Source organism: Microcebus murinus, chromosome 15 (genome assembly GCF_040939455.1).
Source record: "Microcebus murinus isolate Inina chromosome 15, M.murinus_Inina_mat1.0, whole genome shotgun sequence".
Classification (NCBI taxonomy): Eukaryota; Metazoa; Chordata; class Mammalia; order Primates; family Cheirogaleidae; genus Microcebus; species Microcebus murinus.
Window position 1 is genome coordinate 25,437,096 of NC_134118.1, and position 27,546 is coordinate 25,464,641.

The following is a 27,546-nucleotide window of genomic DNA, read 5'->3' on the forward strand; positions in this document are numbered from 1 at the left end:
CTTGAATTAGAACAAGATTCTGAATGATTCATAAGCACTTTAAAATTTGAGAAGTGGCACCCTAAATTGTTTCTTAGCAAATTTATGGTCCATGTATACCATATTTATGCAATTGTCACCTCCAATGACACCACCTCTTTCCCACCTCTCTATCTCTCAAAAGGGAGACCAAGGAGTTCCAAGGTTTCAGTTACCTGCAGTTAACCACAGTTCAAAAATATTAAATGGAAAATTTAAGAAATAAACAATTCGTAAGTTTTAAATTACACTGTATTCTAAGTAACATGATAAAATCTCATACTGTTCTGCTTCATCACACCTGCGATATGAATAATCCCTTTGTTCTAACAACCGACAATTGAATTGTCATGGCTCCATGATCCAGGATCACCCAGAGCAGATGATCCTCCTTCTGAGGTATTGTCAGAAGATCAGTAGTAACCTAACACTGTCACAATGCCTATATCATTTACCTCACTTTATCTCATCACATAGGCATTTTATTATCTCATATCAGTACAAGAAGAAGGATGAATATAGTATTATATTTTGAGAGATAGAGAGGGACCATATTTGCATAAGTTTTATGATAGTACATTACTATAATTATTCTATTTTATTATTGTTAATCTCTTACTGTGCCTAATTTATGAATTAAACTTTATTATAGATATGTATGTATAGGAAAGAAATAGTACAGTATATATAGAGTTTGGTACTCTCTGTGGTTTCAGGTATCCACTGAGGGGCTTGTAATGTATTCCCTGAGGATAAGAAGGGACTACTGTAGTACTAATCTTCTTTTTTTTTTTTTTTTTGAGACAGAGTCTCGCTTTCTTGCCCAGGCTAGAGTGAGTGCCGTGGTGTCAGCCTAGCTCACAGCAACCTCAAACTCCTGGGCTCAAGCGATCCTCCTGCCTCAGCCTCCCGAGTAGCTGGGACTACAGGCACGAGCCACCATGCCCGGCTGATTTTTATATTATATATATTAGTTGGCCAATTAATTTCTTTCTATTTTTATGGTAGAGACGGGGTCTCGCTCAGGCTGGTTTTGAACTCCTGACCTTGAGCAATCCGCCTGCCTCAGCCTCCCAGAGTGCTAGGATTACAGGCGTGAGCCACCGTGCCCGGCCTGTAGTACTAATCTTATATGAAATTTTTGGTCACTGAATATGAATTTTATTTTTTGCACAATAGATTAGATGAAACTGCCTTATGATCCTTAACTTTCTCCAAATTGAACATTTCTTTATATGCTAAAAAAAATGAAAATTGTCCTACTGAAATTTTACAGAAATCTTCAAAAATATTAAAACTCATGTATCCAGTGTTTTTACTTATATTAATGTCTATTTCTTTTCTTATTTTACCCATATTTTGTAGTTAAAGAAACAAGTTTTTGGTAAATTGATAAAGTGAATGAATTGATTTTTTAGCAAATTGCTCATTCATTGATTTTTGACTGATTTAGGCCAAACTGGTTTTGAGTGGATAGGCTTGACTCCAAATGTAAAGTTTTGTTGAGAGATAGTGAAAAGTTGCTCCAACATTCAGAAGAATCCATTTTAGGAAGCCTAACAGTATTCATTTTATAATTCCATAGATCTCTGATGTATAGAGAGGTTAAATACCTGAAGTTTCATTGATAGTAGGTGGTAGTGCTGAGATTTGATCCCAGTCTAAATGATAATGCTATACTCTAACCATTACACCATGATCATGACAGTATGACACTCATTAAATAAGCAATGGTCATTTGCTTTTCTTTTTATTAATTGAGTGTACACTGGCAATCCTCTGGTATACTGATGCAATAAAGAAATTTACCTTGATGATGATAATAATGATGATGTGATCTATATAGATTTGCAAAAGCATTTGACAACGAGCTTCATCAAAGGTTATTATTTTTTTAAGAGAAAGACTCATGTTGTGTTTGGGGGAACTCTGTTACAAAGGAAGTGCCATGGAGATAGAATGATGGGTATATAAAAGAGAAGGTCCAAACTATCATGGAGATTGAAAGAGGTGCTTAGCTATGTATGCATCTTTTTTATAAAAAGAAACCCAGGCTGGGTGCAGTGGCTCACGCCTGTAATCCTAGCACTCTGGGAGGCCGAGGCAGATGGATTGCTCGAGGTCAGGAGTTCAAAAACCAGCCCGAGCCAGAGCGAGACCCCGTCTCTACTATAATAGAAAGAAATTAATTGGCCAACTAATATATATATATATATATATAAAAATTAGCCGGGCATGGTGGTGCATGCCTGTAGTCCCAGCTCCCCGGGAGGCTGAGGCAGGAGGATTGCTTGAGCCCAGGAGTTTGAGGTTGCTGTGAGCTAGGCTGATGCCACAGCACTCACTCTAGCCTGGGCAACAAAGTGAGACTTTGTCTCAAAAAAAAAAAACAAAACAAAAAACAAAAAAACAAAAAACAACAAAAGAAACCCAGTTGGCTGACCTCTCAGGGAATAGCTTTACCTTTGGCAGTTTACTGACAGGTATTATGATGAGGTGGAAAAGCATGAACTCTGAACAAGTCAGAACAGAATTTGAACTCCAGTGCTTCAATATGATTGATCTTAGGAAAGGTACTTTACCATTTAAATTTCAATTTTATTGCCTATAAAAATATAGTAATGCAAACCTGCTAGGGTTATTATTTTTAAAAAAGGAATAAGATAATGAATGTTAAGTGGACTGACATGTTGTTTTTTAATGAATGGTAATTATTATTACTGTTGTCATCCAGGGCCTAGTTCCAAGGTTTTGAAACTAGATGTGGTCAGAAAATAATTGATAGAGGGACTGATTTATATTAACCAAACTAAGTAACCTGATGTGCACCATACCTGATGTGGTTTCCTCTCCTCCAGTGATCAAGGTTTCCTTTCCATCTCAGACATCCATACCTATAGTCACACCCTAGGCCTTGTGTCATTACCAATAAGTATACCCCTCAAGATCTCAATTTCAAATATTTCACTTCCTGACTACCACCTCCTATTTTTTCAACTTACTCCCCTCCCCCTAGTACTGCAACTTTAATTTTTTTCAATCCCAACAAAACCTAAAATAGAATATCTATGGATTTATTTTTACTTCCCTAACTCCCTTCCCACCTCCCTCCACCTCCACTTAGGCCTTACTTTAATTTCCTCCCAGCTGAAATTCTACAGGTCATCATTACAATTTCTCTTTCATAAGCATCTTTGCTGTCTTTTTTTCTTTTCTTTTTTTGAGACAGAGTCTCACTCTGTTGCCCTGAGTAGAGTGCCATGGCATCAGCCTAGCTCACAGCAACCTCAAACTCCTGGGCTCAAGCAATCCTACTGCCTCAGCCTCCCAAGTAGCTGGGACTGCAGGCATGCGCCACCACGCCCGGCTAATTTGTTATATATATATTTTTAGTTGTCCAGCTAATTTCTATTTTTAGTAGAGATGGGGTCTCGCTCTTGCTCAGGCTGGTCTCGAACTCCTGAGCTCAAACGATCTACCCGCCTTGGCCTCCCAGAGTGCTAGGATTACAGGCATGAGCCATGACGCCTAGCCTTTTGCTGTCTTTCCCCTCTCTCTTGGGTCACACTCCTCTAGAAAAATTCTGGTTAAATCCAATTTCATCTTATTCTACCCTTCCCCTCTGTAGCTGAACATAGCTAAAGAAAACTCAGTGATGATGGTTTGTCTCATTTTAAACTCATGACCAAATACCTCAAAGGGACTGTCTGTGCCACCCTCCAATCCTACCTTTCTTTAGTCAATTCATTTTCCCATTTTATAAGTCAATTCATTTTCCCATTTTATAAGAGGTGACCTGATCTCCTCTCCTTAAATTTCTAACACCTCTTCATCCATGTCTCATTTTCAGCTCATGACTTAGTTTCTATGAAAAAATAGAAGACATCAGAAGAGAACTTCCATGTCCATCCTCTACCAACCTACTTACAACTATAGCCAAATGCTCCTTGTTCTCTCCTATTTTAAAGACCTTTTTTTCTTTTCTTTTTTTTTTTAAGAGATAGGATCTTGCTCTGTCACCCAGGCTGGAGTGCAATCATTGCTCATTGTAGTCTCAAAATCTGGGCTCCAGAGATCCTCCCACCTCAGGCTCTCTAGTAGCTGGGACTTAAGGTGCATGCCATCATGCCCAGCTAATTATTTTTAAAAATTTTTTTTGTAGAGGTAGGGTCTTGCTACTATATATTGCCCAAGCTGGTCTTGAACTCCTGGCCTCAATCAATCCTCCTGTCTTGGCCTCCAAAAGTACTGGGATTACAGGTGTGAACCACTGCATCCAGCACAACCATACTATTTATGCTTCTGTTTTAAGGCCCACCCTTCCACTTGTGCAATGAAGCTCTTCTCATCTTGCTTTCTCAAGGACTTCATTATATTTATCCCTTCACCTTTCTGGATTACCAATTTTTCCTTCTCTGCTAGCTAAATCCCAGAAGCAATCAAACATATTATCTCATATTAAAAAATCCTCAACTCCATGTCCTTTTCTAGCACCTATCTCTTCCCTTTATAGAAAAATCCCTCAAGTGTTCAAATTTGCTCTTTCTGCTTGCTTCCTATTCTCATGTTAAGCCCCTCTAATCAGGTTTTAATTCCACCACACCACCAAAACTGCTCCGAAGATCACCATTGACCCTTTCACTGCCAAATACAAAGGTCCATTCTCAGTCTTCATCTTATTCAACCTCTCAGAACTTTTACGTAGTTGATCATCTCTCACCCTGAAACACTTTTTTCATTCAGCTTCCTGGATACTACATTCTGCCAATTATCTTACCACTTTACATGCTGCCTACTTCACACATGGATCTTCATCTTTCTGATTTCTAATTTTTTTTCAGAGACAGGGTCTCACTCTGACACCCAGTCTGGAGTACAGTGGCCCAATCATAGCTTACTGCAACCTCAAACCCCTGGGTTTGAGGGAGTTTAAAATTAAATATACAATTAAAATGCTGGCAAAGGTGTGGAGCAATGGAAACTCTCAAACATGGCTAGTGGGAGCATACATTGGTGCAACTCTTTGGCAAACCATTAGGCAATGTCTACTAAAGTCAAATATATGTATACTCCTGTGACATAATTTCATTCCTAGGTATGTTCCATCAGAAATGAGTGTACATGTACATCAACAGACATGTAAAGAATGTTCTCAATGGCATTATGCATAATTGCCTCAAATTGGAAACAATCCAAATGCCTGTTGACAATACGGTAGTTAAATAGTATATTCATACAATGGAATATTATTAACACATGCACAAAAGTGAATGAACCACAACTATTTGCAACAATATGGATGCATCTCACAAATACAACATAAGTAAAAAATGCTAGATACAAAATCATACTATATTATTGTTATGGTTTGAATGTCACCTCCAAAACTCAGTTAAAATTTAGTTGCCATTGTAATGGTATTAAGAGGTGGGACCTTTAAGAGGTGATTAGGTCATGAGGACTTTGCTCTCATGAATAGATTGATGCCATTATCACAGGAGTGACTTAATTATCATGGGTGTTTGGCCCCTTGTTCTGTCTCATGCACTTTTGCCCTCTCTCACCATGTGATGCCCTCCACCATGGGAGGATGTAGCACAAAGGCCCTCACCAGATGCTGGCACCATGTTCTTGTATAATATTTTACAGCCTCCAGAAATGTGTGCCTAATTACCTATTCTTTACAAATTACACAGTCTGTGTGTGGTATTCAGTTGTATCAGCAGCAAACGGACTACCACAATGATAATAAAAAACAGGCCAAACTAATCTATTAGAATTCAGGATAGTGGTTGCCTTTGGGGAAGGAAAAGACTATGACTTGAAGGAAAATAGGATTACTGGGATGCTGGTAATGCTCCATTTCTTGACCTGGGTGATAGCTTTACAGATAAGTTCACATTGTACATTTATATTTTGTGTTCTTGTCTGTGTTTGTTTTAATAAGTTAAGAAGTTCCCAAACTAAATTCTCATTCTTCTTCCCCTCATCATAGATCACTGCAACCTCAAACTCCTGGGCTCAAGCAATCCTCCAGTCTCAGCCTCCCAAATAGCTGGAACTACAGGCGCCCACACCTGGCTAATTTTTCTATTTTTTATAGAGATGAGGGTCTCGCTCTTACTCAGGCTGGGTCCTGAGATTTAAATGGCTACATTCTTTCTGAATTCTGTTTTTCACTGTCTGGCATCTTCAGTTAAGAAGGTGACAAAATTTCTACGCAGGTCACTGGAATTTATAAAAGCAAAAAGGCCTGCATTGATTTTTTTTCATTTGTAACAATCTGCAGTACCCCCTTCTCCAAACTTGTTTGTGAGAAGAGTCTAAAAACATATAAATAAAGATACATTTCTGTGATGCCCTCTGTTCTCAGAGCTGAAAATGAGGCTGAGAAATTATCAACTGTTTTTAAAAGAGCTAACCTGATAACTAGAATATATCTGGAGAAAATGTACAAGACTCACCACTTTACAGCTAAAGCCTTATTTGTTTTTGGCTGAAACGTTATCATGACCAGGGTAACCACAAATTGCCACACTGGCTGTGGACTGCATCTTTCCAAGGGTGTTGTTTGTACTGTCATCTGCCACCAATGTGAGGTGGCCAATGACAAGTGAAATGACCATACTTTACACTGCCATTTAATTTGTGCACTTTGGTGAAGAAGGAAATTAACCTTATATCCCAGAGCTGGTGAAAATTCAACTTACAAAACAGGATGATAGTCAAAATTACATTATGTATACTGAACTGTGAGGCTTCTAGGAGCAGCCACAAGATGATACTAACTAAATGAGTGCATACTGAAAAATAAGCCAATTTTCTTTCTAAGGTACACATGGAGTTTGGAAAAAAAATACTGAAGCCTAGAGCCTTGGCAATAAAATTTTGTAGAGTTCTCTAGGTGTTACAGACTATGTCCCCCTAAAATTCCAATGTTGAAAGCCTAATCCCCAATGTGATTATCTTAGAAGGTTGGGCCTTTGGGAGGGGGGGATTAGGTCATGAAAGCAGAACCCTCACAAATGGGATTGGTGCCCTTATAAAAAGATAGGAGAGCTTGCTCTCTCTGGGTTGTCCACTATGTAAGGACACAACAAGATGACAGCTGTCTGTAACCAGCAAGTGGGCCCTCACTCAATACTGGATCTGCCAGCACCTTGATCTTGGATTTCCCAGCCTCCAGAACTATGAAAAATACATTTTGGATTTTTAGGCCACCTAGTCTATGGTAATTTATTATAACAACATAAGTTAACTAAGATACCAGGTGATTCCAATATACGGCCAAGGTTAAATAACACTGGTTTTAGCTGTAGAAGCAGACCTCTGTAGTTGTGATAAACTCCAGGAATATTAAAAACATATTAGAAGAGGAAATAATAAGTTTTAATACTCTTACTGAGGCCGTTATATGCAAGTGAAGTTTTAATTTGCTGGTCCTTTATAATTCTTTTTATTAGGAACCAGTTACCTAAACAACTGAAGTGCGTAAGAAGAGCATAATAGATCCCCAGTATAGTTACCGAAGCACACATTCCTTCTATTGGCAAAACATGCATAAACATACACATTCTAGATGCAACACAGCAAAATGCTGACGTATAATATACCTATTCAAGAATATATTGTAAATATACAAAACTGATTATAAAATTCCAAACTATCTTTTAAATCATCTACTCAAAATCTCTCATTCCACAGAGGAAACTAAAGCTTAAAACAGTTGAGTTTTCCAATATCACAAAGTTGCTTAATAACATAATTGGATTAATTCAGCACAATGTAGTTTACATTCCATAGCATATTACATGATAGTGAAAAGTTAAAGTATTTTAAGCAGTTTCTAAATTCACTCTGATTCTTCAGTACTTAACAAAGGGACAAACTAAATATATCCCCTAAATTTATGATGTTCCTAGAATGGTCATATGCCAGGATGCAGTCTCTGATGTTTGTTAAGAGCAGAACGATATCTGAAGGCTTTTCCACAGTCATTACATCCAAAAGGCTTCTCTCCTGAATGAATTCTCTGATGCTGGATGAGGTATGTGCTCTGGCTGAAAGTCTTCCTGCATTCATTACAGTTATATGGTTTCTCTCCAGTATGAGTATTCTGATGTTCAGTCAGATGAGTGCTCCGGCTAAAGGCTTTGTCACATTCATTGCACTTATAGGGCTTCTCTCCAGTGTGAATTCGCTGATGCTGAGTCAGATGGGAGCTCTGGCTAAAAGTCTTATCACATTTATTACACTGATAGGGTTTTTCTTCTGTGTGAGTTTTCTGATGTTGAGCAAGAGATGAACAATGTCGAAAGGCTTTACCACACTCAGCACACTCATAAGGCTTTGCTCCTGTATGAATTCTCTTATGTTGTGTAAGGTGTATGTTCTGGTTGAATGCTCTCCCACATTCATTACACTTGTAAGGTCTTTCTCCAGTATGAATTTTCCTGTGCTGAATAAGGGATGAGCCATAACTGAAGGTTTTCCCACATTCATGACACTGGTAGGGTTTCTCTCCAGTATGAATTCTTTCATGCTTAGCAAGAGATGAACTCCGAATAAAGGCTTTTCCACATTCCTTGCATTCATAGGCTTTCTCTTGAGTATGAGTTTTCTGATGTTGATTAAGGTTTGAGAGATAACTGAAAGCCTTTCCACATTCATTGCATTCAAAGGGCTTTTCTCTGGTGTGAATTCTCCGATGTTGTGTAAGGGATGAGCAGTAGCTGAAGGCCTTTCCACATTCATTGCATTTGTAAGGTTTTTCTCCAGTATGAATTTTCAGATGTTGAGCAAGGGATGACCAATAACTAAAAGATTTTCCACATTCTGCACAATCATAAGGTTTCTCCCCAGTATGTGTTTTTTGATGCTGAGTGAGGTTTGAGTGTTGGCTGAAGGCTTTTCCACATTCATTGCATTCATATGGTTTTTCACCAGTATGAATCATATGATGACGGATAAATGTTGAAGGCCCATTGAATGCCTTCCCGCATTCATTACATTTGTAGGTTTTCTCTCCAGTATGAATTTTTTGATGCTGAGTAAGGTGTGTGCTCCTGGTGAAGGTTTTATCACATTCATCACATTTAAAAGGTTTTTCTCCTGTATGAATTTTCTGATGTTCCATAAAATGGCCTCTCTGGCTAAAGGCTTTTCCACACTCATTACAAGTATATGGCTTCTCACCAGTATGAATTCTCTGATGCTGAACAAGATGGGTCCTCTGGCTAAAGGCTTTCCCACATTCATCACATTTATAGGGTTTTTCTCCAGTGTGAATTCTTTGATGTTGAGTAAGAGATGGACCCTCAATGAAGCCTTTTCCACACTGATCACATTTATATGGTTTATCTCCAGTATGAATTCTTTGATGGTTTATAAGGTTTTCACTCCGGCTGAAGGCTTTTTCACATTCATTACATTTGTAGGGTTTTTCTCCAGTATGTGTTCTTTGATGCCGAATAAGAGCTGAACAATAACTAAAAGCTTTCCCACATTCATTGCACTTACAAGATTTCTCTTTTTTAATTGGGTTTGAATTCTGTTTGACACTTGTTTTAGTAGAGGTCTTTCCTGGAGATATTTCTTGTTGTGTTACAAGGCTTGAACTCACATTGATGCTTTTCCCAAATTCATTATTTACAGGGCCTCTCTCCCAAGGGGTGATTGTCTTTTCAGTTATTTTTATTTCCCTTGGCAGTGTCTGTTGGTTTGCCTGCTGCCTGTCTAGATTGCCTTCAGATTCCCAGGTTTCTAAGAAATTAGAACTCCAAGAATCATCCCTTTTGTGTTTTTCTACTAGTACCTCTAGAGATGGCTCTTCTTCAGAAATGTCAAGCTCTGGGGCTGACACACTATTTTTGGCTCTTGTCTCCCAGTCTGAAAGCAAAAGAAAATGCCAATATTTTTTGAATAGAGAAAAACAAAACTGCTATTGTGGGAATGATCCAATTAAACTAAAAATAAAGCCCTCAGAAAATTCTGATGGTTTTTAAAAATGTATTATTTGGGGAGAAAGTCAGAAGGAGCTAAGGAGAATGATAAATAAAATATAAAAGTGATAAGAAAATGTCTCATTCAATTTCATAGATAATCTCTAAGAACCAGTAAGGGAATTCTATTCAAGGTGATAATTTAAAAAGTGACCATAAAGATGGCTAAGAGTAGACAGAGATGTACCGAATCTGAAGGAGGCAGTCTGAACTGGGATTTTTTGCTAATGAACAACAAAATAAAAATCCAAGAACCATGATTTAAAGAGAGAACAAACAAAAAAGACATGGCTAAGCCCCCATGGTCTTTCCCCTGAAACACTGACAGAATGGTCACATTATGGTTAGAAATGGGAGAGTTGTAAATAGCAGAGAAAATAATTTAAGGGGAGGAAGATAACAAGTTCAAGTCTAGGCAATTTAAGAATTAGGAAAAGAAATGGAGGACTGGACTGTAGAAGTGTTTATGAAAGTGGAAGATGCCAAAAGTAGCAGAAAAACTAGGATGTTCAAATGTAGGATAGAAAGTTTCAGCTCAAAACAGAAAGGAAAAGAATAGCTAAAACCATATATGTATAGAAGAAAGAGCAGAGGTAGGGGGGAGATCCTTGAGAGTATTTAGGGTAATAGGATGAATAAAATATACTAATGAAAGAAAGCAATTTATTACAAAACAACAGAATAAACAAAAAGGAAAGTACACAATCAGGAAGTAGAGTGCTGCCCAAGATAAGACAATTAGAAGTAGGGTAATCACTGCTGGCAGTATCCTTAAAAAACAAAGACTGTGTTTAACACAACACTTCTTCAGTTCCACTGGTAACAAGAGGTTACAGCAGACCCAAAAGAATCCTGAATCTTTCTCATGCTGTGAGCCCAGTCACTACCACTATGACTATCACTGTATGTAGGAAAAGAGTGAGGCAGCACCCAGAGCTGCCTACCATCCCCCCTCCACACCTGGCACCATGGGTATTGGTGCAGTGTGCATCAGTGTAGACAGCCTCATAACAGCAGAATTTCTCCAGCAGGGACAAGATCAACCAACATAGGCTTTGGGAATGGCTAATTTTTAAAGAAATGAATGTATTTTCATCAACAGAAATGACACCAAGGAAGTTATGTTTGTACATCAGGTGGCCATAAAGAAAACCTTGTGGAAGTAGTTTGCAGTGAAGGACATGGAGAACATGGAGTCTGATGCTGTTAAAGGAGAAAAGGGCATGTAAATGGCAGATCTCCAAACCTGGCTGGAATTTCAGTTGAAGGCAACATGAAGCAGATCACAACCAATGTTATCTACATTGTATGTTTTCAACTCAATAACAAACAGACTTACCAGAATATCTGGGGTGGGCAAAGAATGAAGGACTGGAGAAAGTTCCAGAAGACTAGATTGAACAATACCATCCCTATTGCAGAAAGCAATGCCCACTTTACTATACACAAAGTCTATGGGCATTGACCACAGTATTCTGACAGCTGTGCATAAAGAAGTAATCCAGGGTGCTGAGAACCAGGGTATAAGAGAACAAGGTATATAAGTGAGACAGAATACATATCCCGGTTATAGATCACGATTCTACAGGGGCCAGGTCACCAAGACAGCCTTAAGAAGATAGCAATAAAGAGAATGAGAAAAATGATGGAGACTAGGCCCAGGGCCAGTGGCCACCTCAATGTAGGTACTGTCATAATTTCAATTACTTGCAGAGATATCTACAAAACTTTATGTCATTTTTATAGAGATAAAAGCAGCCAACTCATCAGCTAAGAATAAATTTGTTCCAGATACTAAAGAAAATAGAATTGAGTGCTGATTTACCAAGATTATCATCATCAAGTCAAATTCCAGCAATAAGAAGTAAACAAAAGCATGGAGCTCAATATCTCAAGTGTTTGCCTTCTGTACACTAACCAGATAACTGGAGCTAGCTACATTATTATCTATGCAACATGAGGAGTTTTATTATTTTCATCTAAATACAACTCTTTTTGGTAAAGACTTAGGTGTTTTTTTAAAATCCTAGATTTTTCAATAAACATTTAAGTGTTTTAAAACTATTTTCTATCTGATCAAGTAGGGATTTTTTAAAACTTCATTTTTATAATTTGTAATAAAATTTGACAACTTGCTTTTCCCAAAAGTTAACTAACTGTAAGCACTAGTTAATAAAGCTCACATTTTTAAAATTAAGTTTTCTAAATTATGAAACCATCTTGTAGGAGAAAGATTTTAAGATATGATTTTTAAAAAAAGGGATTCATAGTTAGAGAAAGACAGAAGAGGGGGAACAAGAGAGAAAGAGAGGGAGAGAAGAGGGAGAAAGAAGAGAAATGTTATATTCTATGCAACCCAGTTGGGCAGTCATGATGCCTAATTATCTACTAAAAAAATCTCTGAGTGGTACAACAGTAAGAAATTTGCTAACATGCTTTAGCTAATCCAACATTTCCCAAATTTGAACATAGTACACATTTTTCTCCACCTATACCCCACTAACTCTGGAGATGTATGCCTTATTTAGACTAGGTTTGTACATTTTTCCAGGGTTAGATCTTTGAAAAGGTTACTTTGTACAGTTTGGAAACTGATGATTTAGAAGAAAGTTACTCATATCTTCAAAGATAACATGATAAAGTGATAGAATCAGAACTATACATGAGATTAAGAAAGGATTAGGTGATCAAGAAATGAAGGCTGTGGGTATGGAGCTCAGTTGTGTTGAGTTTGGTTGGGAAAGAAAAGAGAGAGATAGGATGGGATGGTAGCCAGAAAGATTCACAGTGTTGAGTAAATGTATTTGGAAATATAGGCTATCTATTTCGTCTGAAGGCACTGATAGGATGGAGCCTATCAATCCAAAATAGAAAATTTTAAGAACTGAAAAGTGGGGTGATAATTATGAGATCAGGGTCCCAAAGGAAGTGGAAAGAGATGGAATACAGAGTCCAGGTCAAACGGTTGACTTTAGATAAAGGCAGGAAGGACACCTCCTCTAAAAGAAGTATAAAAATATAATACAGATTGAGACAGTTAGTGACATGACAAAGTATAAGAGAGTCCAGAACAGATGGCTTCCCATATCTTCATAAGAGATACTTAAAGAGAAGTGAGTACATCTATACTTCAGACATAAAATTCTCTCTTATCAGGCTGGCTGTTAGAATTAATGATATACATCTGCTGGCATCTTTTACTTACCTGCAAAGGTACGTACTGGAATACCTGGTTCTATGACCCATGGCTCTGTTCCTTGCTCTAACTGGGAAATCACATCAGGTTTGGAAACTTGGAGTCCTGCTCGTGGGGAGAAAAAAAAAAAAGAAACCTGTCTCCAGTAAGAGAAAAGTACCTTATCAGAATTCAACCTCACCATTTTGTCTTTAGAAAAAATGATTATGTAGGATAAATCTGATGGGAGTAGATAGCATGCCAAGCTTCAGAGTTATAAATTCCCAGACATGGTAAAGGTATAATCTGGGAACTAATCTTGATTCAGGAAAATTATTAGTTTGTCCCTCTGCTTGCTAGAAGAGTAAGAACTTTTTCAAAAACTTCCAAAATTGGTCCCTAAACTTAAAGTCAAAATTCACCTAAGCACAAGAGGAACCCTCTTCTTGGACATCCCCTGATATTAACTCAGCAAAGTCAACTCACCTATAGAGACCAGGTGTGTATAATTTTCCAATGTCACATCCCTAAACAAATCTCTCTGGACAGGATCCAGCTGTTTCCATTCTTCTTGGGTAAAGTCTACTATCACATCCTTGAAGGTCACTGATTCCTGAAATACCAAACATATTTCTGCTTAGCCATAAAACATTTACCTAGAAAGGGGTAAAGTTAGCAATACTGACAGAAGAAAGATCATCTATCAGAAAGTGATCTTGACATTTCCTCCTTTGTAAAATAAATATAAAAACAGCATCTGACCCACAGTGTTAGTATAAGAATTAGATAAGAAATGTTCCATGTGAAATGCTTAATTTAGGGTCTGGCATATAAATGCTGAGTTAATATAGCTACTGTCATGTTCATTATTGTCATCATCATCATTATTTCTGTGTTTTAAGATAATTAATAGGATAACTATTATTATCAATATTTTTTACAACCTACAATATGCAAGAATAGCAAAAGATTTTTTTAAAAAGAATGGGAGGCTTTCCCTGCTACATTTCAAAATATAGCAAAAGATAAAGTAATTAAAACAGAGTGGCCTAATACAAAATAAAACAAAATGAAATAAAATAGAGAGTCCAGAAACAGACTCATTTTATAAGAGTTGAAAGAGATTAAGCAGCTTTCAGATTAGTTAAATTAAAAGTCAGTTCAAAGTCAAATTAGTGAAGATGGATTAGTCACTAAACTGTGTTATAACAAATGATTGTAAAAATAAAATCCAAGTGAATCCCTTACATTACAATATACAAAAAAATTTCTATTGGCTAAAAGATTAAATTAAAAAAAAAAAAGCTAAAACAAAAAGGCAGAATAAAAGAAAGGAAAATAGTTATATTAGCTTGAAATGTATAAGGCAAAAATTATAAGACAAAGAGAGACTGACAGATATAATTACCACATAACAATGTAAAACTTCTATAAGATACCAAAAACAAAAGGCAATTTAACTAAAAAGCTTCTGCACAGCAAAGGAAATAATCAACAAAGTGAACAGATAACCTGTAGAGGAAGGGAAAATATCTGTAAACTATCATCCAACAAGGGACTAACATCCAAAATATAAAAGGAACTAAAACAACTCAACAGCAAAAAAACAAACAATCCCATGAAAAAGTGGGAAAATGATCTAAACAGACATTTCTGAAGAGAAGACATAAAAATGGCCTACAAGTATATGAAAAAATGCTCAACATCACTAATCATCAGAGAAATGCAAATCAAAACCATAATGAGATATCATCTCACCCCAGTCAGAATGGCTAATTATCAAAAAGACAAAAAAATAACAAATGCTGACAAGGATACACTGTTGGTGAGAATGTAAATTAGTAAAGCCATTGTGGAAAACAGTATGGCATTATCTTAAAAAACTAAATATAGAACTATCACATGATCCAGCAATCCTGCTACTGGGTATTTATCCAAAGGAAAGGAAATCAGTATATCAAAGAGATACCTGCACCCCCACATTTACTGCAGCTCTATTCATAATAGCCAAGATAACCTAAGTGTCCACCAATAGATGAATGGATAAAGAAAATGTGGTGCATATATACACATGCACACACAATGGAGTATCATTCAGCCATTAAAAAAAGAAAAGAATGAAATCTCATCATTCATAGTAACATTCACGAGCCTGGAGGACATTATGTTAAATAAAACAAGGGAAGCACAGAAAGATAAATATTGCATGTTCTCACACATATGTGGGAGCTAAAAAAAATTAAGCTCATAGAAGTAGAGAGTAGAACTGTGGTTATTATAGGCTGGGAAGAGTAGGGAGGAGGGAAGGATATAAAGAGGTTGGTTTAATGAATACAAAATTATAGGTATATGGGGGGTCCAAGTTACAGGTATAAGTTCTAGTGCTCTGTAGCACTGTAGGGAGAATATGATTAATAATAATTTAGCATATTATTTCCTATATTTGAATGTTCATAAGACAAAGAAATAATAAATGTTCAAGGTAACAGATATGCCAATTACCCTGATTTGATTATTACACATTGTATACAGTATTGATTGTTACTCTGTATTCCATAAATAAGTATAATGATTACATGTTAACTAAAAATAAAAGGAAAAATGAAAGATGAACTCACAATAACAACAACAAAAAGGCCAACAACCCAAACAGGCAAGTCACCCAAGAAACTGTTAATAAACCATGAAAAGATTCTCCACTCCACTAAAAATAGTTAAACAATAAGATAGCAGATTGGGTAATACTGCTAATGTGCTCACATACTATGGTACAAACAGAATCCAAATGCAATCTATCTGGGGAGCAATCTGACAAGATTTATCAAAACTTTAAACGCATATACCATTCAATCCAGTCTTACTGTGTCTAGGAATTTACTCTTCAGAAACACCTCAGGGTACAAAGACATATGAACAAGTTACATTGCAACATCATTTGTGTAAAGGAGAAAAAAATCAAACTACATGTCTATTAGTAGGACTGGTTAAAGAGTATGTGATATATATTCATACTAAAACACTTATGAAGACATTTTCAAAATGAGCTATCTCTACATGTACTGATTAGAAAATATGTATATATATATATATTAAAAACAGAATAATGGTATGATCCCATTTTTATTTTTATGAATAAGAGAAAAGTGTATATGTAAATGCATAGAAAAGAATCTGAAAAAATACTCAATGAAATACTACTGGTGGGACCCCATGAGTAAGTGGGACCTGGAGAAATGCAGGGAAACTTCCTACCTTTCTTTTTTTTTTCTAAGTATTTGGAACTGAGTGAGTGTACATAAAATTTGTTTTAAAATAGATAAATATATGAATCATTAGAACTTCTGCTTCTAACCATGACAGGGCAACTGGACTTGCTTCCCCACTGCAAGCAATAAAAACTAAACAATATAACTGCAACAAATCTTTTCATATTTTGAACAGCAGGCAGGACAGAAGTGAGGTATCTGGGAGAAAGGAAATACTAACATGAGCTCCCAAATCCTCTCAACTTTTTGCCTGAGGCACTGCCCAGACTGTAGAGCATGGAGATAGAACTCTAGCAAAGCAGTGGTCTTACTGAGCTGAGGAGACAAAGGTAGTAGCTCAGAAATACTGAGGCAGGGGATTTGTAGGACAGATACTAGAGAGGAGGGAGGTGCACAGAGGAAGAGCTCCAAAAATCTGGTGTAAACACAATCTCCATGGGCAGTATGGAGTTAACAATATGACAAAGCTGAATACAGAGTTGAGAAGAGATGTGCACAATCAGCTCCCACAAACAGTTCCAGCATACTTTAGGAGCAGGGCAAGTCTAGCCTGTGAGGAAAGAGTTAAGCAGCAGGTCTGCCAGCTCAATCCTTCCTAAATTTCAGGGATCTACAGATCTATGGTTCTGACCCTTGAACAAGCTCTGAAAAATAAACCTTGGAATGTTTACATAGTCACTGATTAATGATGTGATTCTGTGTGCCTGGAGGACTGGGGCAGGACGTACCAGGCTGTCAGCACTGTTTAAACACATAAATTTATGATGTGTACCAGGTGCTTAGTGTGGGGTCTGTACCACAGCTGGTCACACTGAAGAATATCACAGCCAATGTGATCAGCAACCCTTAAGAACTCTGGACTCTAAGACTCAAGCAGGCTTCCCTGGGTGGACATTTCTCAAGTCTCTGTGGATCACAAAGAGAAAGTGCATCTGTACAACCATCACAGAAGGAGGACTTGGAAGCCTGCATCTGATTTCTCTGGACTTGGCTTATGAATATCCTTTTCTTTATGAACTTTTTTTGTATGCTTTGCTGTAATATTCTTTAGCCATAAGTTATGCTACTAAGTCATGTGAGTCATTCCAGTGAATCAACAAACTGAGAGCAAGTCATGGGTCTCTGCAACATAGTCCTAGAGTAAGGCTACACTAGGTTAGCACTAACAAAGTCTACACTTCAAAAAACAAATGATCGAGCTGTGTCCAAGATGGAATTAATAAGAATTAGATTTATTCTTCTGCATGAAATAACCAAAAAGTTCCAGGCAAAATGAAACAATTTCTAACACACTGAACCTCATATAATGAAAAACAGTGATCCCCGAGAATCAGGAAACAAATTAGGTGAGCCCTACAACTGCTACAGTTTACTGCCTTGAGAGTTTCCAAGCAGCGGTGTAGGGTGGGGGAAACCAGGAGGAGACCAACAGATTCTCTGAACTTGAAGAAACAGAACTGAGAGTTTGAGGCAATCAAAGTGACTAGAGTTCACAGGACAAAGTACTGGTGAGGAGAGAACTACACAAAGAGAGAAGCAAGGAGAACTGCATAGGTTCCTTCTTGAGTATTCAGCCAAGTACCAGTCAGTTCATAGGTGCGATCAGATTATCTGAGTTGGGGAAAGAATCATCCAAAAAGTCTCAAGGGACCAGTAGCAGCATTCAAAAAGGGCTGAAAATAGTCTATTGCCATCAGCCAAACTGGAAAACTTCATAATTCATGAGGCACTGGGTTAAATACTCAGAATACTCCTGCCCCAATAGTGGGGAATAAATGTCCTTAGATTAAATGTTGTTTTGGGCCCACCTAACAAATCTTAAAAGGCTTGAAAGGAACACACTGTTTCCAGTCACTTAACTGCATCCCAGAATAAGGCTCAAAAATATTTTATAGGAATATAAAAATATGCAGAACACAATAAGGTAAAATTCAGTATGTGGCTTCTAATCAAAGATTATCGAACATGCAGAGAAGCAGGAAAATATAACCCATAATAATGACAAAAATCAATCAACTGAAACCAACCCAGAACTGACACAGATGTTAGAATTAACAGACAAGAACATTAAAAGCTATGACTCTATTCCATATGTTCAAAAACAGATGTGGAAATGAAGAATAAAACCAAAAAACCCAAATGGAACTTCTGGAGCTGAAAATGAGAATGTTCTGAAAGAGAAAATACATTGGATAGTATTAACACCAGATTAGGCATTGAGAAGAGTATATTAGTAACTTCAAAGATAAGAGAAATAGGGCCAGGCATGGTGGCTCACACTTATAATTCCAGCACTTTGGGAGGCCAAGGTAGGAAGATCACTTGAGGCCAAGAGTTTGAGACAAGCCTGAGCAACATAACAAGACCCTATCTCTACAAAAAAATTTAAAAATTATCCTGGCATGCTGGTGTATGCCTGTAGTCCCAGCTACTTGGGAGGCTGAGGTGAGAAGATTGCTTGAACCTAGGAGTTTGTGTTTTTTTTGTTTTTTGTTTTTTTTTTGAGACAAAGTCTCGCTTTGTTGCCCAGGCTAGAGTGAGTGCCATGGCGTCAGCCTAGCTCACAGCAACCTCAAACTCCTGGGCTCAAGCAATCCTCCTGCCTCAGCCTCCCAAGTAGCTGGGACTACAGGCATGCGCCACCATGCCCGGCTAATTTTTGTATATATTAGTTGGCCAATTAATTTCTTTCTATTTATAGTAGAGACGGGGTCTCGCTCTTGCTCAGGCTGGTTTCGAACTCCTGACCTTGAGCAATCCGCCCGCCTCGGCCTCCCAGAGAGCTAGGATTACAGGCGTGAGCCACCGCGCCCGGCCGAACCTAGGAGTTTGAAGCCACAGTGAGCTATGATCAGGCCACTCCACTCTGGGCAACAGAGTGAGACCCTGTCCCTTAGGAAAAAAAAAAAAAAGAGAGAGAGAAATAGGAACTATCCAAAGTGAAACAGAAAAAAAATAATTTGAAAAAAGAGCATTGGGGAGCTACAGGAGAACTTCAAGTGGACCAATATATGTGCAATTGCATGTAGTCCCTGGGCAGGGAGTCAGGGGGTAGGGAGGAGAAAAGAGGAAAGGGAGTCAGAAAATTATATTTGAAGAAACAGTAACTGATTATTTTCCAAACCTGATGAAAACTAAAACTACAGATTCTAGAAACTCCATAAACTACAAGCACAAGAAACACAAAGTGCAAACACCAAGATAAATCATAATCAAATAGCTCAAACTCAGTGATAGAGAAAATCTTACAAGCAGTCAGAGAAACAGAAACATGTAAATATTTAAGAACAAAGATAAAAAGGACAGTGGTATTTTTGTTGGAAACAATGCAAGCATGAAGATGATGAAGCAATATCAAATACTAAAAGGAAAAAAATCTATCAAACTAGAATTCAAAAACAAAGGCAAAATAAAGACTTTAAAAGTAGACATAAAAACCTGAAAGAATTCTTTAGTAGCAGACCTACATAGACTATGAGAAATGTTAGAGGGTCCTTCAATCAGAAGAAAAAAAATGACACCAGATGAAAATATGAATCAACACCAAGGTTTCTCAACTTTGGCACTATTAATATTTTGGACTAGATCATTCTTGTAAATAATTGGGGGAGATGAGGCTATCCTGTGTAGTAAGGCATCCACGGGCCTCAACCCACTAGATACCAGTAGCACTCCCCACTAATTTATGACAATCAAAAAAATTCCCTAACATTAACAAATGTCTCCTGGGCAGCAAAATTACCCCCAACTGTAAACCACAGATTACACAAAGGAATGAAGATCACCAAAAATGGTAACTACATAGGTAAATATATACATTTTTTCCTTGTTATTTAAATCTCTTTCAAAGATAACTGGTTGCTTAAATGAAAGTAATAAAGTATTGTGGGATTTATAACATATGCACAAGTAAAATATATGACAACAATAGCATAAAAACTATTTTATGGAAGGCAGAAATGGAAGCACACTATTGTACTTATACCATTTATGAAGTAGATATTACTTGAAATGAACAGTGACAAATTAAATATGTAAGCCTAAAGCAACAATTGAAATAGCAAAGAGTTACGGCAATAAGCCAATAAAGGAGATAAAATGGAATTGTAAGAAGATTCAATACAAAAGAAGATGGCTGGGGGGAACAAAGGCAGTACAAATAATAAACAGCAAGATTACAGACTTTAGATTAAGCTAAACCATATCAACAGTCCCATTAAATGTAACATATTAAGTGTAAAATCATATTAAATATAAATGGTATAAACACCTAATGTAATCACAAGGGTCCTAGGACCATCCTACAGTTCTAGGGGAGAGGCAAGAAAATCAGAAAAGGAAATGTGAAGATAGAAGACAAGACAGAGAGAAATTTGAAGATGTCATAGTGCTGGCTATGAAGACAGAAGGGGACACAATCTAAGGAACATACCAGCCTCTAGAAGCTGGAAAAGGCAAGGTAATAGATTCTCCCCTACAGCCTTCAGAGGAATGCAGCCCTGACAACCCATTTTGGACTTTTGAGCTTTAAAGCTGTAAGACAGTAAATTTGTGTCAACTAAGCTTATGGTGATTAATTACAGTAGCAATAGGAAACTAATACATTTGTAGAACACTCTACCCAACATTAGCAAAATATACATTTTTTTTCAAGTGCTCATTTATTATTTACCAAGATGGAGCATATGCTGGGGGAAAAAAAGCCTCAATAAATTTGAAAGGATTAAAGTTATTTAAAGTATATTCTCTGATTACAGTTTCTTCTCTGATTATAGATTCATTCTCTTCATTATAATTCATTCTCTTAATTGTGGTGATAGTTTCATGAGTGTATACATACGTCAAAATGTAACAAATCATATACTTTAAATATGTGCAGTTTATTGTCACAATATACCCCCCAATAAAGAAAGCAATACCAAAAGTACTTGGAACTATTTCTTTGGTAAAAAGATTTGGTTGTAGAACAAGAAGTAAGCAGAAGGGAAAGTCTAAGAAGAAAAAGGAGACTGATTAAAGGAGTGTTTAAGGTTGATTATGGCTGGAACAATTGTTACCTTTTTGATCTAAGTTCTCAATCAGTTATTATTTTTTCCTAAAACATTATCAGGTCACTTTTTCTCCATTAAAAACCATTAATGATTTACAAATGACCTATAGAATAATGCCTTCAACTTCTCATCCAGACATTTAAAGACTTTCATATTCTAACCTTATTCAATCATTTGTTTACCACTTGCCAAAATAAAACATCTCCTTCAGATTTTTCTGAATCTTGTGTAACACTTATGAATTCTTACTTGTGAACTTCTGCTTATAATCTTCCCCATATTTAGAATCCAGCCCTCAACCTCACTCGTTCAAATATCCAAATGTCACCTACCCTGAAATTTTCCTAACCCCTGTAGATTGCATACATTTTTCTGTTTTCTGAATTCTAGGGTACTCTTTTCACCTTTCTTATATTTGCCTGTTTTGTTTTTTAGCAGTCATTTTGGTCTATTCAAATAAAGGATCAAGTTTTGTACTTCTTTTGCTCTCCCATCTGTGGAGCACAGCAAGATACTAAACAAGAGATTAAGTGGGGAATATATTAGTTAAAGCTGGTGAGGCAGAGCTACAAATAAGGTCACTGGGCAGATGAGAGCACAAAATGAATTGCCAACATTGGTTTTGGGACAAAAATACCCCACTGCAAAAGAATGTACAATCTCATCGTAAGGAATAAAATGGCATTTTAGGAAATCCCAACTTACCTGAAAACTGGATGATGGGAATAGAGTATGTTCCCCTTGGAAAAGGGCAGAGTCTGAAGAGGACAGATCTAGGGGAAGAAGAAGAAGCCATAATGAATTCTCTCCAATTTAACTACTCCCAGCAATGCATAAAGCCCATTTACTTTTCTATTTGAAACTAACAGAAACTATGCCATTTCCTTTACATTTCAGAATCAAAAAAAAAAGATACAAGAGAACTGCTAACTGGGGCCCTGTTTAAGATTTGCTTTAAGATTGAGTTTTGTCCATAGACATTTAGTCATATAGATCACACAACTCAATCTACATTCCTCATTGAGTCAAAATATTTCTGGTACCTTTTCTTTGCTACATAAAATATTTCTTTGTTATGTAAAATACAAAGAAATAATCAGATTACTTTCCAAAAGTCTTCGTATGTCCTTTGAAAACTTTGCTATTAATGCAAATTAAATATCACAGTGACATATACTGTTTACACTATCCACCTATCAGAATGTCTTAAATTAAACAGACATAGTCAATACTAATTGCTGGCAAGAATACAAAATAATTGGAACTTTTGCAAATTGCTGTGAGGGGTGGGTACATTTATCAACCCTTAAGAAAGTAGGCCGGGCGCTGTGGCTCACGCCTGTAATCCTAGCTCTTGGGAGGCCGAGGCGGGCGGATTGCTCAAGGTCAGGAGTTCAAAACCAGCCTGAGTGAGACCCCGTCTCTACTATAAATAGAAAGAAATTAATTGGCCAACTGATATATATATAAAAAAAAAAATTAGCTGGGCATGGTGGCGCATGCCTGTAGTCCCAGCTACCTGGGAGGCTGAGGCAGAAGGATCACTCGAGCCCAGGAGTTTGAGGTTGCTGTGAGCTAGGCTGACGCCACGGCACTCACTCTAGCCCGGGCAACAAAGTGAGACTCTGTCTCAAAAAAAAAAAAAAAAAAAAAAAAAAAAAAAAAGAAAGTATACATTAAGTTAAACATAAGTATCTAAGTTAGACATATGTCTACCCTTGATTCAGCAATTCCACTCCTGTGCATCCACCTATAGAATTGCTTATGTCTATCCAAAGACCTGTACACGATGTTCATTTCAAGTGTATTCACAATATCACTGAACTGAAAACAACTCAAATGTGTTTCAACAGGAGAAGATATAAACAAACTGTGGTATATTCATACAAGAGAATAATATTCCAAAATATAAGAGCTACTAATATAACTAACAACATGGATACATCTCATAAATATAACACTGAGCAAAATAAGCCAGACAAAAGAATGTGTATAGTATATGACTACATATATATTAAATCAAAAGCAGATTAAACTGATCTATAGTGATGGAAGTTAGAATAGTGGTTACCTCTGGAGTGATTACTGACTGGGCAGGTGCACAAGAGAGACTTGTGGGGCATTAGAAATATTACATATCTTGGTTACAGTAGTATGCACATATATAAAAATTCATCAAGATGTACATTTTATATGTAATATGTGTGCACTTTACTGTAATGTGTACCTCAATAAAGAAAATGAAAACAAATTTTGCTCTTGAGGAGGTCTATTCAGAGTACTGATTGATAGGAAAGCCTGATTCTCAGAACAACTCCTCTGATAATTTCTCATATATAATTATGCAAATCCCTTGTTTTCTCTAGGCTTCAATTTCCCCATCTTTAAATGTGTGAAAACAAATATCTGACAAATATACCTTTCAAAATGCTGTTAAGGAGGAGACAGCGGTGGGGAAAACTAAACTAGGTGTACTGCTTCCACAAAGAAGTAGGCAAGAATAATTTTCTTCCCCTTGAAGTTGAATGTATGCAGAAAGACCAGTGAGGGAAGGTATCTCTGGAGATAAAATCTGAATTAGAGATATGAAGTATGAAATAGAAAGAATAACAATGCTGTAAGAGATACTTGGGAAAAACCAAGAAAAAACAATCACAACAGATAAGGGTCAGGAAGGATATTTATGACCACAGACACAAATGCATCAGATAAGGGCAATAAACCAAGTGAATTTACACCTAAAAAAAAAAAAGAGGGACGTACAGTCTTTTAAGAATTACCAAGGTTTGTTGATGGAAGTCATAATTGGAATAAAACCCTCAAACTATAGAACTTTTTATTAAAAAACTAAAAAAACTAAGAAGAAACTAAATATAAGGACATTGTGGAAGAGCAGAATAAAAAGAAAAGCTGAACAATCAAATGCATAGGACCCACATCATTTCAGGGGATCCAGATTGCACCTATAGGGTGCAAGGACAGTCTCTTTGGAGATACCACCATTAGAGTGGGTCAGTGGCATCTGCTTTTAGGCACAAGATTCAAATTCCAGAGAAATCCCACTGGCCTACTATGGATTTCATGATCAAGCCTTGGTTCAAAGAAGGCTGGGTAAAATTTACTGAAAATGATCTGATAGAAAGAGAAAGACTAAGGAACAGATTATTGTATGCAATGCAATAATCTTGAGTGTGAAACCTGATGGAAACTGTAGATAAATCAAAAAGGAAAGCAAAAACAAAAGCAGTACCATGCTGACAGCAGCATGGCATCAACCGCTTAGGCAAGTGGGGATGATGAATATCAAGAAAACCTAGATGGTTTCAATTGTCTGGGTAAGTATATAAGTTTCATTTTGTAAAAAATGTGTTAATCAAGAAATTCTTGATTGATCTTAATGGTGTCATGCCTCGGAAAGTAGAAGAAGCAATAAAGGGAATTATTATCCTTGACTCAATTTTGGCCAGTATGGAAAAACTTCCATAATAGAAATCCTAAGAAAAAAATGAAGATGTCTTCTTGGAATTTTTAACAGTGAAAGAAATTGTTGTACATGAACAGATAGGTATCTAAGACTTTAGGAAAATAAGATCAAGAGAAATACTACCTGAAATCTTACCTGAGGGTAAGATGCTTTTGAATCCAAGTAACAGAAACCAAGAGAATCAACAACAGTAACAGTGACAGAAACAAACTGTGTTCCTTGCACATAGTAAATGCTCAGTAACTGTTACAAATAGTATGATTACAAGGAATAGAAGGTCAGGAAAGTTAATCCTAGCTACACAATTGTGAAAAATCTCCCCCCCAAAAAAGAAAAAACAAAGACTTTTAATGAAACCATTTTGGCTGATTTAATTCTTAGGAACTTAGAATTTAAAAGAACATCATAAAAAGACATTAAGGGCAAAAACACTGAGAAAATTATAGCTCAAACCTACAGGAAGAATATGGATAATGCTAAAACTTCCTTTGATACTATTTTTAACAGATGCAAGAAAAAGGACTGACTACATGATAATAGGCTAAACCAAACCTGACTGCATAGCCATATCTAAAGAATGTAAAGACAATGACAATGCAGAGGGAAGTCTATAGTGACATGTCACATGGCTTTGTCCTTACCTTGACCTGTTTGATTACATGTAGAAAGAAATAGAAAGAATACTCATCAAATCTGCTAGTGACATAAAGTTGGAAATGATAATTAAAACACTGAAGAAATAAATTAGGATTAATAATTATTCTGATAGGGCAAAAAATCGAGCAATCATAAATATTAAGTCCTGAAATTAAGGATAATAACAATTCCATTATACAAGAATGGCAATGTCTAGTTCTCTTCAGTTTATGTAAAAAAGATCTAGGATTTAAAATATAATATTGTTTTCTTTTAAAAGCAAATACAATCTGATGGCAAACAGCAGAAGTATAATCCAAATCAAAAGAAGTAGTACACCATACTTTCAGGTATTCTTCAAAGGACATCCAAAGAACTATGTTTAGTATTAGGCCAGTGCTGACAAGCAGTAGAGTTTTTGGTGAAGAAGTCAAGATATATCATATGGACATCAAAGGAACTGAGGCCATATTGCTTATAAAATAATTTATAAGGAGGAGTTTTAACAGCTGAATTCACATGTCTGACGGGCAGCAATGTAAAAGAAGAACTTTTGGTTTGGGGCACTAAGAACTAAGATCAACACAAAAGTTACAGGGACAGCCACTTCTAATATAAGAAACTAAAAAAAAGAAAGCCAACAAAGGAATAGTTTACACTCCAAATAGCAAGTTTAATGCCACACTTGTTCTGGCATAGTCTTGACAGATGGCTATCTGCCAAGTATATTTCAAAACTGATTCTTGAATTGAAGGGATTATTACCAAGATTTTTTTTCTGACTACAAGATTATCACTCTAATGTTTAATAAATAGAAGTCAAATAGTGATCACAGATATTCTGAATCGTTGTTCCTTTTCATTACTCAATATGGATGCCAGGAAAAATTAACTCTTCCCCCAAGTATCTCCCTATAAGGTAAATATGAGTATCTCCTTGAAATGTAATTAGGTTTCTTTACGTACCCCTAAACATACTGTTCCTTCCTTCCACCTCTCCTGCCAGCTCTGACATCCAGTATTTGATCCTCCAGTCATGACTACTCTCTAGCCTCTATTACCCCGTTCTCCCCTGATTTGTCCCCATTACCTTCCATCTCAGGAGCTCATCTCGTTCCTCAGGAACTTGGACTCTAGGGTTCGCCAAGCAGCCTTCTTCCAGCTCGTACCTCGGTATAACACTCAGATGTCCAGCTCCTCTTGCTGGAAGTCTGAGCTCTTACACACGCTGAGGTTGTCTACCCTAAAAGACACAGGATGGAGTCAGCAGCATACGTCACAAAATCACACCTCAGAGTCTCCTAGAGTGGCCAAGAGGTCTTACACAAGAGAAGTACCCCAAGAGAGCACCAGAGGCATGTGGCACTCCGATGAACAAAAAGAGTGGCGACTGAGTACGCAGGTTCAGGCTCAGATCCAAAAAACCCTTGGTGCCCATCCTACAAGCTGGCCAGGGGCGCCCACAGACTGGGCCGGTTCCCTCTGGGCACAGTTGCGACCCACACCCCTGGGGTCTGATACAGAAAGACACACCTGTTGCGGAGCGTAAAAGCTAGAAGGTGGACCAGCAGGGCGGGGCCCAGCACACGACTTCCCTTTAGGCCGGAACAAAAGAACAAAGCCCTCCAATGGATCAAGGCGGGACCGCCCCACACAGGAGGCGAGGTGCGCCCCCTTCGAGGACTCCCCAGCTTTCTCCCACAGAGGCCGCTACCGGCGAAACCAGAAGCGTGACGTCACGCGCCTGGAAGGCTGGCAGTTGCCATGGTGATACCTGGGCTCCCCTCCCCCTAGCGCGAGCCACACACTCGGTTCCCCGGTCCAGAAGCGCAGTGACAGCCACCAGACCTAACGAAGGGAGCCACAGCAGCTGGACTTCCAAAGCGCCTCTTTCCACGCCTACAGCCGGCTTCAAT

The 27,546-nt window shown here is 37.3% G+C and overlaps 1 protein-coding gene across 3 annotated transcripts; it reads right to left on the bottom strand.

Annotated features, from left to right (window-relative positions):
* Nucleotides 1-3,389: 3,389 nt before the first annotated feature.
* Nucleotides 3,390-27,546, bottom strand: ZNF184 (zinc finger protein 184). 3 transcript variants are annotated; one of them, XM_012741986.3, is made up of 6 exons: nucleotides 27,479-27,546; nucleotides 26,721-26,873; nucleotides 22,217-22,284; nucleotides 13,681-13,807; nucleotides 13,225-13,320; nucleotides 3,390-9,906 (listed from the first exon to the last, which is right to left on the bottom strand). In XM_012741986.3, the coding sequence occupies exons 2-6, from the start codon at nucleotides 26,725-26,727 to the stop codon at nucleotides 7,946-7,948; spliced, it is 2,259 nt and encodes a 752-aa protein (XP_012597440.1). In that variant the 5' UTR covers nucleotides 26,728-26,873; nucleotides 27,479-27,546; the 3' UTR covers nucleotides 3,390-7,945. The 3 variants fall into 3 exon arrangements, with proteins under 3 accessions (XP_012597440.1, XP_012597438.1, XP_012597437.1); XM_012741984.3 differs by having other exon boundaries at nucleotides 27,405-27,540; XM_012741983.3 differs by having other exon boundaries at nucleotides 27,164-27,540.